Genomic DNA, 24,275 nt, shown 5'->3' with positions numbered 1-24,275 from the left:
CAAGGTATGAAATATCAGTTAACCCAACAAAACACATAGAAAATATATTCTCAAGAATACTAGAAATACAAAATTTAAAAATACTTGGAGATAATACTCCGCCCTACTGTACACCCCGACGAACAGGGACAATAAAAGAAGAAAGGGTACCATTAGTTTTAATTCGAAGATAGGATTTACCATACAAGAACTTAAGAAGAAAAATCCGCGAAAGGTTAATGCCGTGACTATAAAGAGAATAAAGAGCCCGACTGTGTACAATACTATCAAAAGCCTTAGAAAGATCAAGGGCACAAATGTGAAGACCATACCCTTTAGCAGAAGTATCTTTAAAAATTGCTCATTAAGAATACTAATTGCTCATTTTATGACTAAGAAATTTAGGATATCAGTTGTAGTAGTATATGCCCCTGTAGAACCGACTGATTGAGATACTGTTAACTCAAATGAATTTTACTTACAGTTACAGAGGCAAATGGACAGGGTCCCAGGTAGAAATATGGTATTTTTATTAGGAGATTTTAACGCCCAGGTCGGTAGAAATAGGGATAGATGGTATCCTAACCTAAGTAAGCTTGGTATAGGAAAAGAAAACAGCAACGGCTACAGACTATTGCAATTTTGTAGGTATAACAATCTAGTTATAACCAATACAGTGATTGGTCATAGGACGGCCCATAATTTAACATGGTAGGTATTCACGTGATGGGAAGACAGCAAACCTTGTTGATTATGTTATTGTATTAAGTAAATTTCATTGTAATTACTTATGTGCGGTGAGCCAAAATCAAAACATGCATTAATTCAAAAACGTTCAGAAATTAAATAAAAAATAAGTTTTTTAACTGCAAGTAAGGAGCGACACTAAAACTTAAAACGAACAGAAATTGTTCTGTATATGAAGGGGTTGTCCCCTCCGCAACGCCTCGCTCTTTACGCTAAAGTTTGACTCTTTCTCACAACTCTACTTTTTAAAACAATAATGCTTGAAAATCCTGCAGCCCCTTCATGGAAGGTCTCTTCCCTCATGATAAATTCCTCCATGGAAAGATCCTCCCACGTAACCCCCTCGCCCCCTTCAACACTAAAAAGTCCCCCTGAAAACGTCTGTACACGTCCCAATAACCATTACTATATGTAAACAATGGTCAAAGTTTGTAACTTGCAGCCCCTCCCCCAGGGACGGTAGGGGATTAAGTCGTCCCGAAAGACATAATTATTAGGTTATTTGACTGTGTTGAACAAAATGGTTGTCTCAGAATCTTAATCCGGTGACTTTGAGAAAAAATGAGCGTGGGAGGGGGCCTAGGTGGCCTCCAAATTTTTTGGTCACTTAAAAAGAGCACTAGAACTTTTTATTTTCGTTAGAATTAATCCTCTCGTGACATTCTAGGACAATTGGGTCGATACGATCACCCCTGAAAAAAAAAACAGACAAATAAATACGCATCCGTGATCTGTCTTCTGGCAAAAATTAGAAAATTCCACATTTTTATAGATAAGAGCTTGAAACTTCTACAGTAGGGTAGTCTGATACGCTGAATTTGATGGTGTGATTTTCATTAAGATCCAATGACTTTTCCCTATTTTCTAAAATGAGGCAAATTTTCTCAGGATTGTAACTTTCGATGGGTAAGACTAAACCTGATGAAACTTATATATTTAAAATCAGCATAAAAATGTGATTCTTTGATGTATTTAATGGTATTAAAATTCCGTTTTTTAGAGTTTCGTTTACTATTGAGCCGGGTCGCTTCTTACTACAGTTCGTTACCACGAAGTGTTTGATAAACCGAAGACTGGCAGGATCAATAAAAGATACTAGAGTATATAGGAGCGCTGTTATTGATGTTAAAAGTAAAGCCACCATCTGATAGCGTCTAGGGTAAATTTAAAACTGAAATTTCGGAAGGGTAACTACCTCCTGGGAATTTATGATAATAGTAGACTCCAGAATGAGAATTTGATAGAAACTTATAGTTGAATACTAAATTGGAGAGTTTAAAATTTGACAATGTAGAAGATGGATGGAATAACTTTAGGAAAATAATTCTTGAAGCTGCTGATGGTGTCCTGGGGAAGAAAGTTAGGACCACAGCTAGGTCTATTAGAGAAAAAGCTTTATGTTTGATTCAGAGAAAAAGTGGCTTGAACAACAATTATCTGAGTGATATATCATTTGAAAACAAGTTGAATCTAAAAAAAGTGGAGAAAAATTTAAAATATGAATTATGCAGATGTGAAGTGGAGGCCATGGAAAAAAATTGCCGAGGTTATGGAAGATGCAGCTAGACCGCATAATAGTAAAATATTGTACTGGCATGTTGAGGGAGTTTAATAAATTAATTAATAAATTAAGAGGGAGTTTTCGATCTGGAAAGATAGAAAAGGGTCCACAATTAGTGATAAGAAAAGGGTTAAAGAGAGATGGGCAGAACATTTTGAGAATATGCTTAACCGAGAAGGGTTGCAGGAAAAGTTATAGAAGAAAATACAAAAAATTGTGACACTTTGGATGTGAAGGCAGATTGGTTTCGTGAGGAACAATTAGCCACAGTACTAAAAGGATTAAAAAATAATAAGGCTCCAGGTGCTGATAGTATGATTAATGCGTTTTTTAAATATGGCGGCTCTGAGGTTAGAAATAAGTTACTGAAGATTATGAATATGGTTTTTGACAAAAGGGGAAGTACCTAGCGATTTTAAATAAAAGTTTAATCAAACCAATGTATAAGAAAGGTGATAAGAGTGAATGTAGTGATTATTGAGGCATTAGTCTGGTCTCTGTAGGTAGCAAACTACTTAGTAACATGATACTTTTTAGACTGAGAGGTGATGTAGATAAAGTGTTAAGAGAAGAACAGTGCGGTCTAATAGAAGATGAAGGATGTGTCGGCCAAATTTTCACTTTTAGGTAAATAATTGAGAAGTGCCTGAGTTATCAAATACCTTTGGTCCTCACTTTTATAGATTATGAACAAGTATTCGATTCTGTTGATAGAGGAGCTTTAGCAAATGTTTTATCCTTGTATGGTATACCAGACAAATACATTAGAGGGATTAGTGCTATGTACAAGAATAACATTGCCGCGGTTAAGATAGGAAATAAGGTCAGCAGCCGGTTTCGTATCAAATCAGGAGTAAAGCAAGCCTACATTTTATCGCCCATCACATTTTGATGAATCATTTTTATGGATTTTGTCTTAAAAAGCACAGGAAAGGCAACAGGAGACCACAGAATCAAATGGGGAGGAAAAAGTCTCCTTGACTTGACTACGCTGACGTTTTAAGCATCCTAGATGAAAGGGTGAGCACAATAAATGAATTTTTAAAGGTTTTGCGAGTTCAGGGTGCTAGAATAGGTTCGAAAATAAATGTTAAGAAGACTACGTCACTAAGGCAAGGAATAAGTGAAGATAAAAAGTTGACGTTGGGCAACGAAATGATTGATCAGGTGGACAACTTCACATACCTTGGTAGTGAAAAACGGTGGGAGTAGTGAACATATTAAAAGTAGAATAGCCAAGGCTCAGAGTATTTTTTGTCACAGGAAGGATAGGAAGATTAGTGTACAAACCAAGATTAGAATTTCGGAAGCTACAGTAATGACGGTTGTCAAGTATGGCTTTGAAGCATGGGCGCCCCGAAAAGCAGATGAAGGTTTTCTAGTGTTTCCCAGTTTGCTGTTTCCCAGAGAAATTGCCTACGGGTTGTTGTGGGCATTCGGCTGACCGATCGTATTTCAAACAGTAGGCTGTATGAAAACTGTGGTTCAATTCCGCTTTCCAAGGCTCTAATGAGAGAAAGGTTGATATGGTAAGGGCACGTTCTGGGGATGAAGGATAATAGATTGCCAAAGATTGTCCTTTTTGGCAAACCGTGTAGGGTTAAACGGAAAACCAGGTCGTCCGTTGTTAGGGTGGGAGAATGTCATAAAGAAATATTTGAAGGAAATGGGAACTTCCTGGGAGGGTGTAAAGAGGGAGGCTTTGAATAGATTGGTATGGAGGAGGAGCATGCGTAGCTGTGTTGACCTCAGGTGGCTTGGTGCCGTGGTGAGTTATTAGCAGTAGAAGTAGTAGTAGTAATAATAATTTTTAATGTTTTGTTGGATGGAGTTGATATAAGTTTTAAAAAAGTTTTAAAATACTAAATTATATGGAAATATTTAGAAAATCATATTTGGATTTTTTTTTAAAACCATTAAAATTCTGCGGGGACCATCTTCCATATGTGTGGTTTGGGATCATTCACTAGTTGTGCCAGCTGGAAAGGTTCCGGTAGGAAGGCATCTGTCCCCGTTGATTTTGATAAATATGTTTTTTTAATTTCTTTTGAAACAATTTTTTCTATAAAACTTTAAAAAGACAGAAAAACCACCCTAGATAAAAGAAAAATATATTTTATCCCAGCCCTCCATATTTTGCTGAATTGGCGTGAATGTCATCATGTGCTTGCCTGAAATGTAATTTAAATAAAAAAAGTTTTTTTTTAACTGAAACTATGAATCAATCTTCAGACTTAAAATGAACAGAAATTACTGTGTATATAAGGGGGATTGTCCCCTCCTCAACACGTAGCTCTTCACGCTAAAGTTTGATAGTACTTTTAGAAAAACTTCTTATTGTTCTAATTAAAGAACCCTTTTGTTTCAGAGGTCGTTCTTAAGGAATTGGGACTAAATTCAACCTTAAGCGTAAAGAGCAACGTATTGAGAAGGGGGAAATACCTCTTATACACGTAAAAAGTTTTGTTCATTTTAAGTTTTAATGCTTGATCCTTACTTTCAGTTGAAAAACTGGTTTTTTTAATCTAATTTTTGATCGTCTTTAAATAATGCCAGGAGATCTGGCTCCCCCTCCATGGAAAAATTCTCCTTCCCCACGAAAATATCATCCAGACATTTGAATCCCGGTGGAAATTTACGCTGGACGACTACTCTTAACACCTTCACGCGTAAAACTGAGTCAGCAAAGAGAAATTAAGACATATAACAAGAGTTTTGTATATTATTTCTTGCCAATTTCTCCAGTATGGAATTTCCCTGAAAATCTTACCCCCTGGAAACTTCTCTTCCCATGGAAAAGTCTCCCTGAAAATCTTACCCCCTGGAAACTTCTCTTCCCATGGAAAAGTCTCCCCATAGAAAATCTCCCCAGCAGGCAATTTCCATGCTTGCAAATTTTGCAAAATATATGCATACTTCCCAATAACAAATACTATACGTAAACTATGGGCAAAATTTATAACTTAAAGACTTTTCCCCAGGGGCTTTGAGGGGTTAAGTTATTTCCAAAGGCATAGTTATTGGGCCTTTCAACTATGCTGAACAAAATAGCTATCTCAAAATTTTTATTGGAAGATTTTGGGGAAAACGGTCATGGGATGGGGCCTAGTTGCACTCCAATCCTTTTGGTCACTTAAAAAGGGTGCTAGAGCTTTTAATTTCCGTTCAAATGAGTCCTCTCCTGGTATTCTAGGCCCACTGGATCAACGCAATCTCCCCTAAAAAAAAATACACATCCATGATCTTTCTTCTACCAAACAATTTAAAATTCAAAATTTTTGCAGATGAGAGGAACCTCTATAATAAGGTTCTCTAATACGCTGAATTTGATGGTGTGCTTTTCATTAAGATTCTTTGACATTTAGGGGGTGTTTCCCCTTTGTCGAAAATCAGGCAAACTTTGTCAGGATCGTAGCATTTGATGGGTAAGACATAACTAAATGAAACTTATAGTTATGAGTCAGCTATCAGCCAAGTAGCATCTTTTGGCTAGTGCTTTTAACATGGGTTGAAGTAAAATAAAATGAACTAAAATAGCAAAGTGGGTGGAGTCTTGTTCTGTGAATGCAAAAAAAAAATATTTTTATGTAAGGAGAGAGCTAATTAATGATTACGCATTGACAGAAGTCAATTTATTAACTGAGACTTTCAAACAAAGATTTGAGGAGCTCCTGTTGGCGATTTATGGAGTCAGCCGTGCCTTAACGGCTTAGCGAACTGCACCTAGGTATTTACGTTGATAAATAAGAAGTGTTTTTTCTGGTAAGAAAATTGCCAATTTTTATTGAATTGAATTTATTTATAACCCGTTATAATACACATGAAAAACGGAATATAATGTGAATAAAACAAAAGAGGAAAAATAAAAAGAAAATGACCTAAAAGAACTAAACAAAAAACTTTGCAATACTTCACCTTACTTAAAAAACACTTAAAACATACAAAAACAAAACATTCACTGAATCAAAATAGCGCTCCATGGGTGCCGACCAATTCTACTATTATAAGCTTCTATGCTTTTTCTGATAGAAGCATTCGGGTCTATGATGCCGTATCTTTTAATGACCCAGGAGTTGCTTGACCATGGTGGAAGGGAGAGCAGGTATTTGGCATACCGGAACTAGGCTCCATTGCTGGTTCGACAAGCCATCCCAATGTCAATGGTTAGGTTAAAATGCCTTTCAGAAATTTTAGCAAGGAAAATAATGTCTGAAAGTGAATATTTTAAGAAATTTATATTAATGTGAAACAAGCACTTGTTACTTCTTCAGTTTTTCACAGGGTTCTCTGAATTGCAAAGACTACCAACAATGGCAATAAGAAAAGGCGAGAAAAAATCCTTGGTATTTTTGCTGTCCTACGGTAAAACTATTAAATCAGTTGGAGGCCGTGTCCTCTTCACTTCCCCTAACAAGTATTCAATAATCTGTCCAGTTTCCGCCCTTGTGGACTATGTATAATTCTCGGGAGATCTTCCCGAAAGCAAATATTAGGGGAATCGGCTAGGAACCACGGACATACGACGACACAAGACTATGTATGGTAAAATATTTGTGTGAACTGGGACTGTATGAACGAGAGACACCACACGGCTTAAGATCGGTTGCAGTAATTGAAATGGTGAACGCAGGAGTCCCTGTAGACACAGTTAAGAGTTACGTCGGGTCGGAAATGGTAGCCTTACGTACAGGAAACTCAGAGCAAGTACAAAAGAGTCAAGCTTATGACAGCTGGAAGAATGTGAGTATCGGCCCTGTGTTATGGCAAGGGAAAAACCTGGCATCTTTCCCCATGAGATATAGAGAGAGAAAAAAAATGAATAAATATGTTACATGAATCCTATTAAATGGTTGAGTAGGTAAGTGATTGGAATTTGGAAGAATAAATGGGTCGTGTTTGGGCTGGGAAGGGATATATAGGATAGAGGAGTGGCCATGGACTCTGTTCTCCTTCGACACAGCTGAAGGGATCTCTGTGGTCCGAGTTTGGAATACAGAGCTATTCCGAACGCAGAGCAAAGTAGACACTTCGGTCTGTCGGTGAAACAATGTTGTAGTGGACAAGGGAGGGAAAACTTCTCCCACTGAAAAAAAATCCATCTGGGTAAAACTGAATGGATGTTGAAAAAAAAGAGGGGGCCAGGCCACGCAAATAATCCCCTTCTACTTCAGGATCTGCATCGTTTCTTGCTGATTCTTAACCAACACTTAACCAAAAGGTTTGCGTGATCCGAGTTCGAATTCCAGAGTTACTCAATTTAGATTTGATCTCGTAAAGCCTCTTCCGCGCTTCACGAACAGACCATGGAGCATCATCGCTGACGTGAACATTTTTCATAGCTCCATTTGAAGCGAAAATCTTATTCTTATGTTATTTCCCATAATGTAAGATCATAATCTTCGCCTTGCGTGATTTAACAATCACTTTGAAAAACTTTCGCTCCTTTTTATTCGCAACAATTGTAAGTTTTGGAACCTTTGTTAATTCTAAACCATTGGCACATATTTCTTAAAATAAATGTTTAGCAGTAGCTACATCAACACAAACCGTATTCCAAAGAATAATGTTATTTTCTATAGATAAATATTCCACCGAAATTATTCTTGCTGACAAAGAAAACGTCATTTCACGGTGATATTTTGCCTCAGTGGATACAATATGCATTTGTGTTCTTAGTTAAAAAACTTATTCATTTACTACTTTGCAATATGTTTCAACTTGTACATCACTGGATTGTAAGATAGCTTGAGCATTTCCACAGAAATTACTCGATTTTGTAGACTAGCCAATCTCGTGTCAATTGATTTAGCGTATGTTGAGACTCCGTTACGATTTCTAGAATTTTCGAGAAACCATCCGCTCCGTGATAGGGTGGTATTCTTTCGTGTTCCAAGAAATCTCTAGATTGGTGTCCTCTGAAATGCTGAATCTGATGGTAAGGTTTTCATTAAGCTCCCTTGAGTTATTATGGGTGTTCCCTTTTTTTCGAAATTCAAGCAAAATTTCTCAGGCTTGTTGCTTTTGATGGGTACGGTTAAACCTAATAAATTTTATAGTATTTGGAATCAGTGTAAAAAGTCAATTCTTTTGATATATTAGTTGCTACAAAATTCTATTTTTTTTTAGAGTTTTGGTTACTATTGGGCTTTATCTACAGTTCGTTAGCAGGAACGGTTTGACTTGAAAACAAATTTGACACTTAGTGACATCGCTATTTATTAATAAGTTGTTTTGTCAATTTGTTTCATTCCACCACTTTCTTTTTTGTTATCAGTGGGTTAAAAAAATAAAATAAAATATCGGTAAAATAGCCGCAGCACAAGAAAAAAACAGCCATCATTATGAAATGGTGGAGAAAGAAATTAATAAAAAGTTTGATTTTTGTCTCCTTAAAAATAGGGGTAATTTGAAATAAAATTCCCCTTTTTCATACATTGGCAAGCGACTAATTAATTTATCTGGACGCTGCAATTTGTATATATAACATCAATTTTAGCCTATTTTTGTGTGTTTTTGGGTGTTGTTAACAGATTTAAGGGGTCGACTCCGTGAATGTTTGAAATGGACTTTCCTATATTGAAATTTTTTAACCTTTTGGAATCAAGATGGCAATGGGATAAAAAATCTGTCTAACCCACGGGTCTACGACCAATGAACATAGCTGTACTCATTTGAACATTTTTCGAATCATTGTGATCCCATTCTTCAAAATCTGACCTTCACCTGGTACTTGGACGTCGATAATTTTTGCTTGACGTTAGCCTTTCAGAAACAGCTAGTTTATAATGCTGTAAGGTGCCTGAAATTTACATGATGTACAAGTATGTACTAAAGAGAATCTCAATTATTAAACATCTGAATAAACCCGTCCAAGGGGGAGACATTGATTGGCTTGAAGTCTAGTGCATACGAAGGTAAGTCCTGCACGTTTTTTTTTTTTCACCTACAGTCCTTATGTACGAGCTGAGAACAAATTTGACTGAATTTTGTATAGCACTTTAGTATGAAAAATCTCAAGTTAAAACAAGATATTTTGGCCGACATCCTAAAAATAGCTTTAACACAATGATTGTCATGTTCTTAACGCATATCTTACTTTTGTCTCTTCTCTTCCTTGTCTCTTCTTAAACAAAAAAAATTAAAAAATCGTTTCATTTAATCATAAAAATAGTATATGTTCTGTTAAAACTGAGATAACTCAAATACACAGCATTAATAGTGTGGTCCAGCTCACAGACTACAATGATTCTTTCCTCAAGTTCTGAATTAAAGTCTGTGTTTCTTATTTCGTACTATTTTCGCTATATTCGATTTTAAAGACATAGTAGTTATTAATTCAGCATTTATTGAGTCTTTCTTTTCTGGGTTTCCAAATTCTGAACGTCTTTGTTATTGCAGCAATAATGAAAGATGCATCAGAGCTTTGTCTCTGAATCTACTTCGTCATCTCTTGATATATCATCAGAAAAGCCGACCATCCTTTTCACAGTTGGTGTTCCATCGCTATTCCCCGAATCTGTTTCTTGAGATGACTGAGTACCAGATCGCCTTCTTCCAGGATGACTTCTGTTAATTACAGTTAAACATGAAGGATTGCACCCTAAAACAGACTATTGTTACGACCGATCACTATTCAGATTAAAAGCAGATGTGCTGTAATAGAAAATAAAATCAACGACACAGTAGAGCCGGTAACCCCACAAAACTAGAAAAGAGGATATTTAAAAAACAACGAAAAAAAAGCAACATTTTTTTTCCTAGCCAAAATGCAAGAAAACAAGAAATTTCGTTGCAATTAATGCACCCATTTTTCATCGTGCTAAGCATAAGATGAAAGAGAATGTGTCGCAAGAATTCTACACACAATTTAGATAAAAAAGCTAGTTTTCCCAACTGAAAGTAAGGAGTAACATAAAGCTTAAAACGAATAGAAATAATTATATTGATGACGGTGGTTGCTCCCTCCTCAACCCCTCGTCGTTCATGCTAAAGTTTTTCGGCACTTTAAAAAAGTTACTTTTTGTTCTAATTAATGACATTCGTGTTTCAGGAGTCATTTTAAGGAATTGGGATAAAATTTAAACTTTAATGTGAAGAGTGAAGTATTGAGGAGGGGGCGATCCCCCTTATATATGCAATAATTTCTGTTCGTTTTAAGTTTTAATGCTGCTCCTTACTTTCAATTGAAAAAAAGATTATTTTTATTCAATTTCTAGTGATTTTTTTAATAGCACCAAGATATTTGGCTGCATCTCCACGGAAAAATCCCCCTCCCCACGAAAATATCCTATGGACAATTCAATCCTGGTGAAAATTTACTCTGGACAATTACCCTTAACAACTAGACGAGTAAAATTGAATCGGTAAAGAGAAAGCAAGACATATAAAGAAATTTCGTATATGAATTCTAGAAAATTTCCTTTGTGTAAAATTTCTCCTGAAATTTTCACCCTCTGGAATCTTTCCTTTACATGGAAAATTCGTCCTGTACAAAATCCTTCCAGCAGAAAATTCTTTCTCCCCTCCCGACCCGAAAAATGTATGTCTACTTCCCAGTAACAAATTCTATCAGTAAGCAATGGGCAAATTTTATAACTTAAAGATCTTTCACCAGGAGCTGTGGGGGGGGGGGTAATTTTAAATCCAAAGATATAGTTATTTGGCCTTTCAAATATGTTGAACAAAATAGCTATCGCAAAATTTTGACCGGACAATTTTGGAAAAAAGTGGCGTGGGAGGAGGCGTAGTTGCCTTTCAATTTTTGGTCACTTAAAAAGGGTATTAGAAATTTTGTTTCCGTTAGAATGCGCCCATTCCCGACTTTCTAGGGCCACTGGGTTAATACGATCACCTCTGGAAAAAAAACCGCAATCTTTCTTTTTGCAAAAATTATAAATTTTACTTTTTTGCAGATAGGAGCTTGAAAACTCTACAGTAGGGTTCTCTGATACGCTGAATCTGATTATGTGATTTCCAGTAAACTTCTATGACTTCTAGGGGATCTTTACCCCTTTTATCAAAAATCAGAAACATATTCTCATGTTCGTAGCTTTTGATAGGTAAGACTAAACTTAACGAAACTTATACATTTAAAATCAGCATGATAAGCCAATTCTTTTGATATGCCTATTAGTATCAAAATTAAGTCTATAGAGATTCGGTTACTATCGAGCCGGTCGTTTCTTACTTACAGTTCGTTTGCCACGAACTGTTTAAAACAAATGTATGTGTCTATAGTATTGTTTCTTCTTTTAGTTAGTAAGGTATAGTACTAGCTTCTGTATATGTTTTACTTTCGGAAGAAACGGTCCTATAAAATCCAGGAAACGAATCTTAACTGTGAGAACATGGGGATTCACTCCTTCCATAGAAACTCAAAGTTGAATAGAAAATTAGGGTTTCTGGCAGAACAGTCAGCTATGCTGGGACAGCTGAAAAATAATGTCTTCCATTGACTTTTAGTTTACTTAAAATCGTACCGCATGAGGATAAATTCTTGGTCTTTCTGGCAAAAAAAAAAAGAAAAAAAGTTCAGATTTCTAAAACGAAAACTTTACTGGAAGCCATGTCCATATCCAAAAATTTCAGTTTGGGAGAGCGAATTATACTCTGAGGCCCTTTATGCAGACATTGAAGCTTTCTCGAAAATCATAACTGTCCAACAGTTCAGAATGCTTTTGTTTACCTACTTATTTTGGTGCAATCAAGTAACAGGCAGGGGAAAATTTGAGGCGCAGGGAAATTTTGATTTTCTCCCAAGACCGCCCAGAAAAAGACGGAGTGGATGAATTCTAGGGATTAACATGACCTTTAAAGGATTTCAATGACTTGTGACTAGCTATTGCTTGTGGTGACCAGAATTTCGTCTAATTATGTTTGTTACTATAGCATTTTGCGGCTGTTATATAACATTTGTTGAGATTAACTTGAGCTACTGAGTCAGTTGTGAGGCAGAGTAAGAAATTAGTACCATGAAATTACTGCTTAGAAGGTAAATTACGGTGTTAAAGTTTGACCACAGCCTTGTTGGCTAAATTTTTGTTCCAAAGGCTAATTAGTTTCTAGAAGAATCGAGTTCCAGTTTAAAGGACTAACAAAACTTCCAGAAGTGAATATTCCGGCAAAATTTTAAGATTCTGGTGGTTATGAGGCGGTTATAAGGATTTGATCTGAATTCAAAACAAGCTCAAAAGTTGTTTTTTCTTATATTTACAAATTAAAGACTAATCTTTTAGAGCCTATCAAGCCTTATAAACAGGGAAAGGACAATTAAGAACTTGAAGGCACTTCTGCAAAACCTACTTTCGATGTATAAACATGAGTTGTCGGCTTTGAACGGTGTGTTGCACATACTCAAGATAATGAACGTTATGAAATACAAAAATCACCAGCATCCAAGCAAAGTAAGATAAACGTTAATGATCGCAAGTTGAAACTAACACAAATGACTTAGATTGTTTGCATAAGAAGCCCCCCTCTCCGTTGGTTGGTGTAGAGCACTGTTTGTTAAATATTTTGTAAATATAAATAAAAAAAGGCCACATCACACCCTAACTGAAATTTGAAAAATTCCCAGAAGGTTGTTATCCTGTTTACAAATTCCTTTTAATAACGCATTACAACGCGTGATTCCATCAGAACAATGTTACAACCAATCTCATTGTAATCTATGTCAGTTTGCGGTTACAGTTCAGTTGCATAATTGCATAAAAATCCTGGGGAGAGGGAAAAATTTGAGCCAGTTTTCCCAAATCAAGTGAAAGTGACGGTGAAAAATCAGCCATATAGCGCCATAAGGGCAAATATATACTAATGAAAACTGACCTATTCCTCTTGATGCTTGAATTGTGCAGACTAATCTTGATTTTGTCACAAATTTTTCGCACAAAACTAAATTTCAGCTGCGGGTGGGGGATAACTGAGGCCTGGAGGGGACAGTTGCCCCCCTTCCCCATAGAAAATTACGCCCCTATTACAGTTTCTTGATGTGGAAAAGAATTGGATTCAGAATTTTACGCTTCAGATGAACAAAAGTTGAAACAGTAGGCCGGGAAAGGAGAATCAACCCTGAACATATTAAGAGCCAGTGGCAAATGTCTATATGGCAGACTAACCATAACATCTCCAAAGCATGAATCTGAGAACTGGAACATCCCGGTGATGTATTTGTACAAGTGAAGGAGGAGATTTTAAAGGAATTATCCATACTTAAATAATCATTTATATTATTTAATAAGAAGGACCCCCTTCCTTTTAATTTCAGTTGATTTGCTCTTGGACTGCTCGAGGCTTTCACACTAAACACTTTCTTGAAAGAAGCAAGTAAACTTCGTAATTCAGGCTAATATAAGAGCTTAAGAACTATCATGAACTATTAATTAGTATATTTATGCTCTATAAGCCTGTTTAAGCTTCTGCAATTAGAGAATCGGAAGAGTAACTGTAAGTGAGTTACGAAAAGCATTACTTAATTAAATATATTCTAATTTCCCCTTATGAAAATGTTTTGGCGCTCGAAATTACAAAAGACTTTATTAATGGAGAATCAAAATGTAGGAAACTATTCAAGAGTCTTAGCTTTCTATGAAATAATTCTGTTCTTTTGATGTTCTAACTCATCTCAGCTACCCGGAAAATTTCACTACAACATACTTTTTTGATTTTGAAGTTTAAGCTTGTGTATATCAACTGTTTGGAAAATTCATTATAGCTCTGGAAAGCTTATTTTAATTCCAAAATTTAATCCAGCATAGGCCCCTCAAATTCATTGAAACTATTTTAGGAAACGGTTTTATTTGACTTCCTCTGTTTAAATCATCGTGTAAGAGAAAATAATTTAAAAATGCTTTTTCCCTAGTCTAAAGAATACGAAATACCTGCAGACAATGTTATGGCTATCGTTGCTATGCCATGTTATGGCTATGGAATATTGGAAAGAGAAAGGGACAGAGTCACGGCTAGAAATTGTATAATATATAATTGGTAACAAACATATCGGTAACATATATATTGGTAACTGCATTTGGTAAAATTCTAGTTGATTGACTTTTGGCTATCTTGGAAAGGGGTTAGGTTAGGAAAATGAAACTTTCAGGGATGGGTCTAAAGGCTAAAGTGTGTCCCGGGAAGGTATTTTGAAGTACCTACCTCCAATCCTTCTCCCTCTAGAGGGCCTTGAAATTCGCCTACATGACAGGTCTATATGTATTGAAATTTTGACAAAACAACATTTTACCTTAATTTTCAGTTACCAGTTGCTTTTCCTCCGCCTTTAGTTCTGAAAATACAATTCCTGTTATTTGAGCAGAATTCTGAGCCATGTCAATGTTTTTTTTTTCAAAATTTAGGAAATTTATTTGCATATCTTGAAAACCTTATAAATTGGGATTGAGCAAAGTTGTGAAGCTGAAAACAATTTTGTTGTACTTCATTCAAGCAGAAGATCTGTTTTGCAAGGTTTCACTTTTATAACACACATATTTTTGAAGGTCGTCAAAGGTCAGGGCCGTCTAGACGGAGAAGGAGTGGAGGTGGGTACTTCAAAATACCTTTTCAAGATACTATAGCCTTTAGAGTCGTTCCTGAAAGTTTCATTTTCCTAACCTAACCCCTTTCCGACATAGCCAAAAGTCAATCAACTAGAATTTTACCCTGCATTTCCCAAAGAGTAAAAAGATAGATCAAAATATTTTAATCTTTTAATGCCCTAAAAGTAGACAAAGAAAGGATCCTTTTACCGAGAAAAATACAGTATTTTAAAATACTGTAATTTATGAGGACATACAAAGTCCTCATTAAAAAGTTATGAAACATGCAAGTTTGCGACAAATCTAGAGCTGTAACGTGCACTGAACTCGTTTGTTTGAGATATATGAATTTACTGATCCAGAATTACAATATTAGTCATGTTTTCTTAAAAGATTAAATAAAACATTTTTTTAACTGAAGGTAAGGGGCAACATTAAAACTTAAAACGAAGAGAAATTATTACGTTATGAAGGGGGTTGCCTCCTCCTCAATACCTTACTCTTTACGCTAAAGTTTTTTTTAGCACATTTAAAAAAGCTTCTTATTGTTCTAATGAAACGATCCTTGTGTTTTAGGAGTCATTCTTAAAGAATTGGGACAAAATTCAAACTTCAGCATAAAAGGCGAGGTGTTGAGTAGGGGGCAACCTCCTTCATAAATTTATAATTTCTGTTCGTTTTAATGTTGCTCCTTACTTCCAGTTGAAAAAACTATTTTTTTATTTAGTTTCTCATCGTTTTTTTTTTAATATTGCCACGTGAACTGGCCCCACGTCCATGGAAAAATCCCCCTCCCCACGGAAATATCCTCCACAAAATTCAATTTCAGTGAAAATTTACCCCGGACAATTACTTTTAACAACTCCACGCGTAAAATTGAGACACAAAAGAGAAAGCAAGACATATAAAAAGATTTTTTATATGAATTCTGGTAAATTCCCCCACTGTTTAAATTTCCCTGACAAATTCACTCCCTGGAAAATTTTCGTCCCCATGGAAAATTTACCTGTGGAAAAACCCTCAGCAGAAAATGCGTCCCTTTCCAACCCAAAAATGTATGCACACTTTTCAATAACAAATACTATGTGTAAGAAACAAGGAAATTTTATAACTTAATGACCTTTCCCCTGTGGCTGTGGAGGGTCATGTTGTACCAGAGCCATAGTTATTGGGTCTTTCAACTATGAAAAATATATGAAAAATAAAATGACTATCTCAAAATTTCGATCAGACGATTTTGGGAAAAAACGGGCCTAGTTACCCTTCAATATTTTTTGTCATTTAAAAAGGGCACTAGATCTTTTAATTTACATTTGAATGAGCCCTCTCGTGATATTCTAGGGTCACTGAGTTGATACAATCACCCCTGGAAAAAAAAACAACAACAAAAAACAAACACACAAATAAACACGCATCCATGATCCTTCTTCTGGCAAAAAATGCAAAATTCAAAATTTTTGCAGATAGGAGCTGGAAACCTCTACAATAGAATTTTCTGATACACTGAATCTGACGGTATGATTTTCATTAAGATACAATGACTTTTAGAGTGTGTTTACTCTTTTTTCGAAAATCGGGCGAATTTTTTCAGGCTCGTAACCTTTGATGGGTAAGACTAGGCTTAATACAATTTCAAACAGTTTGTGGTAACGAACTGTAGTAAGGAGCGACCCGGCTCAATAGTAAACGAAACTCTAAAAAACGGAATTTTGATGCTAAAAGATACATTAAAAGAATCGAATTATCATGCTGATTTTAAATATATAAGTTTCATCAAATTTAGTCTTTGTCATCAAAAGTTACGAGCCTGAGAAAATTTGCCTTATTTTGGAAAATAGCGGGAAACACCCCCTAAAAGTCATAGAATCTTAACAAATATCACACCATCGCATTCAGCGTATCAGAGAACCCTATTATCTACAAAAATGTGGAATTTCGTATTTTTTGCCAGAAGACAGATCACGGGTGCGTGTTTATTTGTTGTTTTTTTTCCCAGGGGTCATCGTATCGACCAGGTGGTCCTAGAATGTCGCAAGAGGGCTCATTCTAACGGAAATGAAAAGTTCTAGTGTCCTTTTTAAGTGACAAAGAAAATTGGAGGGCACCTAGCTCCCCTCCAACGCTCATTTTCGGATCAAAATTTTGAGATAGCCATTTTGTTCTGCATAGTCAAAAACCATAAGAACTATGTCATTGGGGATGGACTACTCCCCCACAGTCCCTGGGGGAGGGGCTGCAAGTTACAAACTTTGACCGGTGTTTACATATACACTAATGGTTATTGGGAAGTGTACAGACGTTTTAAGGGGAATTTTTCAACTTTCTTACTTACTTACTTACTTCCTTACTTACTTAATTTCACTTCCTTACTTACTGTTCGTTCCCACTAACTGTTTGATAATCTAAACTTGCTTTAAAAAAAAAAAAAATTCTCATTTTCAAATTCTCACTTCAAAGGCCCTTTGTTGGCTTCACAAGCAAAAGTGTTGCAAGGGAAGACCTCTGGCTAGGCATCCAAGAAGGGATTTAGAGTATGAACAGTTCGTGTTAACGAGCTATAGGTAAGGAGTTAATTGGCCTAATAGGATCCAAAACTCTAAATAGGGGGTTATTATAATAATTAATACATCAAAAGAATTATATTTTAAAAATTCATGAAATTTATTATCACCAATCAGAAGCTAAGAGCCTTGGAAAATTGGCCTGATTTTCAAAAACAGGGGAATACCCCCAAAAGTGACTTTTCCAAAAGATAAGATCGTGGATATGTGTTTTTTTTCTCAAGGGCGATCGTATCAAACCAGTGGTCCTAGAAGATCAAAAGAGGGGTCAATCAAATTAAAATTGAAGTTTCTAGTATCCTTTTAGGCAATTAATAAGATTGGAGGCAAACTAGCCCCCCTCCTGCTACTCTGTTTTTGCCCAAGGACATCCGATAGAGATTTTGAGATTGCCATTTTGCTCAGCATAGTTAGTCCAATAACTATGCTTCTGGGGATGACTGGAACCCCCACAGCCCCTGGGGAAAAGGCAGTAAGTTCTGGTATTTGCCCATTTTTAACAAGTAGTATTTGTTATTGGGGAATATATATATATATATATATATATATATATATATATATATATATATATATATATATATATATATATATATATATATATATATATATATAATATATATATATATATATATATATATATATATATATATATATATATATATATATATATATATATATATATATATATATATATATATATATATATAATATATATATATATATATATATATATATATATATATATATATATATATATATATATATATATATATATATATATATATATATATATATATATATATATATATATATATATATATATATATATATATATATATATATATATATATATATATAGTTGAAGTATAGTAGTAAGTTGAAGCATGAGTAATACACCCTTGAATGCATCAGAAACAAGTAAAACGTACACAAACTTGCCTTAGTATCTAGTCTCTTGCTTTGGATTTGTTTCTTTGCTGTCGACGACTATTCATAAAAATGATTAACTCAACATAAATTGCGAACAGAAATGGCTAGTAACAGGAGATGGCAGAACTTTGGAAACCATGGATAGATTAAAACTTACAGTGTAATCTTATTGAGGCTAGTTAATACTTTAAAGCTATAGGAAAGATCTCAAAACTTTCAAATAATGTTATTGAACCTAGTTGCTACTATATAGCTATCTTTCGCTTTTTATCGTCATACTTCAATAGAAAGATGCTGCAAAATAACAGAAGGATACGCCAGGACGTTGGAAAAATAAAAGAAGGACACACCAATCAGTAGAAGTATATAATCCTTGTTTTCTTAGGACGACCGTAGTCTAAGAGCCGATTCTTAGTTAAAACTCAATTCCTTGTTTTTAATTTTAGTTTTCCAATCCTTTTGATCAAATAAAAGGTAAACTACTCTGCAGAAGTTTATAACCCCTTAACCATGACGATGACCGTGCTCTAGCAATCTATTCTTACTTCCATCTTTTGCTCTGCACCAGATACGAAACTGAATTTTTGTCCCCTAAAATACATCAGAAGTAAATGATAAGTACAGCAACTAGCAAAAGATGCCGACGCCTCATTGAAAAAATGACGGATGGATGACAGCCAATTTTTTCTTATTGAATGTCGATCGGCGTTGAACAAAAAAAAATTCTCTTTGAACCAGTTTTCTTACAGCAAGCCAACATTCTGTTATCCCTATACAGAAAGGAGCAAAGGAAAAGCTCCTTTTTCCTTAGCAATTGAGTCAGGTAGCCTTCGCACATCTTTAGCCTTTATTTATTGTAACCCCAAATTCAGTTTTGAAACTGGTACTCACTGGCTCGCTTACTAATGCGAAGCTTCCAGTCGAAAGCAAAAATAAGCCTTAATAGAATCGAATATTAGGTACACAGCTTCTGATAGTCCTCTAACACATATACTATAAAACTCCATCGAGCTTATCCACTGTAGGCTCAATTACTAACGTAAACGGTCCTTTTTGGCCGCATGCAAGGATTACATGCTTTAAAAATGTAATGTAATACTCATTAATCCATCCCGAGGTCCACATTTTCCATAAGAACTGTGGTGGTTGGACCTTTACCATTTTATAGCAATAAGCTGAAATCGGCAAACTAGCAGAAAAAAAGACAGGACAAAACCAAAATATTGCTCCTGCAACAGAATTACTAAGTTTTATATATATCCCAGGGTAAAGGAGAAAGACACAGTACCTTGAGCCCCATAGTGAAGTTTTGTATTCTCTTTTCTCATGTTGGGAGGTGGGGGCAATTTTGTCCTAATTTTTGCCTGATCCCTCTTCCCCTCGAATCTGACAAGCATAGATACGTTGCACCTTTTCGACACATTGTGTGCATGTAATACCTCATGGAAATCAAGGATCGTGCATAGAATTTGGTTCTACATTGTTGCTGAACCCTGTTAAATTAAATTCTAGACATCTGGATTTTTTTTCTTTGGGGAGGAGGATAAACCCCAATTCTTCGTGACGTACCTATTTGTTCCAAGTTCGACATCTTAAAACTGAATGTTGGCTTCTCGTTCAAATCGAAACTTATCTTATAGGTTAACATTTCCTCTATTTTTCTCAAGCTACGGATGAAGGATGACAGATTACCGAAGATTGTCCTTTTTGGCCAACCGTCTGGGGCTACACGGAAAGCAGGTCGTCCTTGTCTGGGTTGGGAGGATGTCATAAATAAGGATTTAAAGGAAATGGGAACTTCCTGGGAGGGTGTAAAGAGGGAGGCTTTAAATAGATTAGGTTGGAGGAGGAGCGTGCGTAGCTGTGTTGGCCTCAGGCGGCTTGGTGCTGCAGTGAGTTATTAGTAGTAGTAGTAGTAGTATTCAGCGATTTTTCTTACCTGGACAATGATTACAGGATATACAATTTTCCTGAAAGTCATTTCTATGATTTTTTAATTTAATTGAAAATATTTTTTTAACTTATTTTGAAATTGTATCCAAACTTCAAGCAAGCATTTATTCGTAACACTGGTGATACCCTGTTCCTTAGAGCTTTCAATCATCGTTGCAGAAGATTATCTCCCTTGGCCCTTTTTGATGTTACAATTCGAATACTTGACTTGAAACGACTTTTTCTTCTTACTGGCAAAATACAAAGAACTGTTGAATTTTTTCCGAAATATAATACCTACAATGCATATAAAATTATAAAACTACAATACTTTTGTAACAGAATTGATACAATACAAAATTATAAAAGTCTAGTTAGGGCCATTTTCACCGCCATCCATAGACCTTTCCACATATCCCCGAGCGGCCTTTGATATTTATGCTAATCTTTAAGGAGAATCATGATATATTAAAGTCTAAAATTTGAAAATAGTACGTGGGTTACCTATAATTCAATAATGAGACAGCTATTCTTCAAAATATCACTAAATATCTACCAGTTACATTCAGTTTAAATAAAGTTAAATATCGGATGGAATGATCAAAGTATTTCTTAGCTCAATTTCACGGTGATTTAAAACGGTGGTCAAATCGAGAACTTATGGATAGTTCTGTTGTACCAAGTGATCAGAGGTGATCGTTCAGATCCTGGCCTTTTCTAAATCGTGCTGTCTTAAATACATTTAAATAATGCAATATAGCTGCCCCGATTGTCCCCTTGGGGGTACAAATGAAAATAAACATACCCGAGGATAAAAACGGTCGTTTTATTCTTTTTTTGACAAATAAAGTACATCTTTTCTATGTACATGCAGAAAACAGCTGAAATGCATTTACAAAACCTATAACCTTATTAAGTCTTAGGTACAAAGCATTTATTTTTAATATGTTTTTTTCTAATAAGCACCTGCATATAAATAACAACCACCATCAGTACTGGAAATATGGTTTCCTTGTCAATGTTGTTTTTCGTTGGTACATCTTCGTACCAGCGAAAATTATGCTTTTTGCAGTGATTTCACGCTTGCACGCACATTTCAAATAAAATCTGATAAGCAAGGGCTTACAAGCCCTTTATTATTGTTTATTTAAACTCTAGACTGTACTGAGGAGCGTAAATAAGTTTTTGGTTTCTTATGAGACACTGTCTTAGAGACACTTGAATCACCTTCAGTTTAAGTGGTCTGATAACATTTTTTTTTGTAAGTATATATGGAACGGCAGAAAAATAGTAACCTACCTAATGGAAGCACTTAAGACTCTTTTTTTTGCAAGGAGTAAAATTTACTCTGGCAGTTATATGTTATAGGCTAAAGTAACTAATCACACAAAACTAATTTAGCTATTTTTGAGATTGAGGTCTTATTGAACAAGACTTCTGAAGCCCTTACTTTAGACAAAATCAAGTTTTAAATAATGAAATCAAACGACAGTTCTGGGGAATTCACAGTTGTGATTATAAAACTGATGCAATTCCTTTTGCACAAACACGCACACACACATTTAATTTCTTAGACATATACATAGGACCTAGACCTAGGGCCGGTTTCACTGACTCTTTATGATGACTTCACATGTTTTTTGCAAATACAAAGGTTGTCGAAAAAGTTTCCAGCCATAATATTAAGATGGGAGAACTCGTCAGTAAACGCTGGGTAATGGAGTTGAATATTTTTTGACTGGTACTCATCAAAATTCTCATGCATTCTGGACGCGCAGTTGCTATGTGAGGATCGTTTGAGTAAGTTGATGTGAGATTTTGTGTGAAAATGGATAAATCGAACATTATGGGCTGTCATCAAATATTTGTTTTTGAGGGGAAATACGCACGGGGCGATGAACTGTGAGTTGGTTGCTGTGTACGGGGGCTCTACACCTTTGTTTTGCACGGTTAGATTTTGTGCAGCCGAATTTAAACGTGACCATACCAGCTTGGCATACAATGTACGTTCGGGACGTCTGAAAACTCCAACCGTTAATAATAACGTCGTTGACGTTTACCAAATAGTGCTCGAAGGTTGTCGAATTAAAGAGAGAGAGAGGGGGAAAGTTATCTGCAAGCCGGGTGCTGCTTTTCCTCCAGATAGACCAAAAACGTGTTCAAGTCATTTTAATCGATCATCTCGCAACAGGAAAAACCCCTAGAGAAGCATACCATGCGTCATTACTTCGAAGGTAGAAATATCGGGAAAGTGGCCAAATTTGAAGAAAAAAATTCCGTTTCACTAAGACAATATCTCACAATTTTGTCAGACTATCTCCCTGATTCTGTCTCATTTACAATTCTGTCTCAGACTTCAGCGATTATTACGGCAAAATTCCATGAACTAGGGTTCGAAAGGCTTGACCACACTCCTTACTCACCAGATCTAGCCCTAAGCGATTTCTTTTTGTTCCCTAGTCTAACAACTTAGGTCTGAGGATAGAGATTTTCATCAAATGAGGTCATCATTTCAGTAAACACTTATTTGGCAATCAAAGACGCCAAGTTCTGTTTGGCGGGATTAAAGAGATGGGAGCTTCACTGGAATAAGTTGAAGACTCACAAGGAAACTTTGCAGAAAAGTAAAAATAAAGTTAAAGCTAATGTTTCTTGCATCTTTGTTGGGCCAGAAACTTTTCTGAACGCCCTTGTATGTTCACAGATCTGAATATGGCTTTGAAGAATCGCCTAAAGATAATAGAGGCTTTAAGCTACCGATATTCCATTGCGAAGTTTAAGTTACGATCGATATTCTGACACAAGTTGCATCTAGAAAGTAGTCTGTTTGAAGCCAAATAAAGGATATAGCACAAGACCTTTGTCACAAATTGGAGTTCAATGAAACGAGTTTCTGATAAAGAAACAGATGGTAGGGTGCTAAAACGTATTTCTTAATCAGAAGCAAAACGATTTCGAAAAAATTTAATCTCGCTGCATAGTAGGTTGCAGCCTGCATTTTTTTTCTTTTTTTTTAAATGAACGTGACTTTCGAGCTTAATATATTTCACGCAAGATGTTTTCTATGTAAAAGAAAAAACTGTGCAAAAAGGTATTATAATCTGCTATACATCGAGATTTAAAAATATATCAAAAAATTCAGTAACAGCAATAAAAAAACTGAAAACATCTCAAATTTGTTATAACACTAGATCACAAATATATTTTGAATAAACAAACTTTTGATTTTCTATCTTCGGTAGCCAAGCTTCGTTGGATTGACTTTTCGTCTATTATTTTTTTATTTATTTAATTTGTGTATAAAGATTAAATTTTTCTTCTGATGCTAGATGCAAAACTTTCTTTCAGAATTATTAATAACTTATATTAAATACCTCTAGAAAAGCGGATTCCCCGGAATTGTTTTTTTGTGCAAGCTGCTTTTGATTTGCAATTCCGAAATTTATAAAGTATAGGGTTTTTTCGAACACCTTAAGATATGAGCTTCCCAATTTGGAACCACTGTTATTGCTATAACAAGTTTTTTAGTTTGCATCGCTAATTTTGTTCACCTTAATTGTGTGGGGATAGTTCGTTTGTTAGTCCATATATAACCTTGGGGTTATTTATAAGTGAGAAAAAAAGAACGAAAAAGGAAAATAATTAACAAGGTTCTAGTTTATAAAATTCTACCTGCTTTTAATGTGCTCTTAATTAATTTTTTCTCATTCGTGGTTGGAGTCACAAAATCATCCCTGTCGTCTTTATAATGCTCCTTGATCAGTGTATTAGACACAGGAGACGAATTCAAGGACTTAGACGAGTCATTACTTCTTTCACTAATGGACCTGAAAAGAAGTTTTAAGTTGTTAATAGGCTGGTGTTCTCAGATCCCAGTGCTGTTAGTTTAAATCAGTGAACATAAGAGATCAAATGTTCATCTGTTTTCAATATACTCAGTTCTTAGAAGGACATTTATACTACCTGCACAAACAAATGTTTTTTGTGAAGGATTCTGTTCTTATATAGCAGAATTCACCACTACCTTGGCCTCAGCAG

The 24,275-nt window shown here is 35.4% G+C and overlaps 1 protein-coding gene across 1 annotated transcript in view; it reads right to left on the bottom strand.

The window, feature by feature from the left end:
• Window positions 1-9,425: 9,425 nt before the first annotated feature.
• LOC136041312 (neuropeptides capa receptor-like) overlaps window positions 9,426-24,275 on the bottom strand; it is a 146,095-nt gene continuing 131,245 nt past the window's right edge. Inside the window, exons 9-10 of the mRNA XM_065725942.1 lie at window positions 23,910-24,064; window positions 9,426-9,887 (exon numbers count right to left, since the gene is read on the bottom strand). Coding sequence (XP_065582014.1) covers window positions 9,703-9,887; window positions 23,910-24,064 — 340 coding nt within the window. The 3' untranslated portion in view covers window positions 9,426-9,702. The remainder of the gene's footprint in view (window positions 9,888-23,909; window positions 24,065-24,275) is intronic.

Source organism: Artemia franciscana, chromosome 2 (assembly GCF_032884065.1).
Source record: "Artemia franciscana chromosome 2, ASM3288406v1, whole genome shotgun sequence".
Taxonomy (NCBI): Eukaryota; Metazoa; Arthropoda; class Branchiopoda; order Anostraca; family Artemiidae; genus Artemia; species Artemia franciscana.
This window is presented reverse-complemented; position numbering and strand designations above follow the sequence as displayed.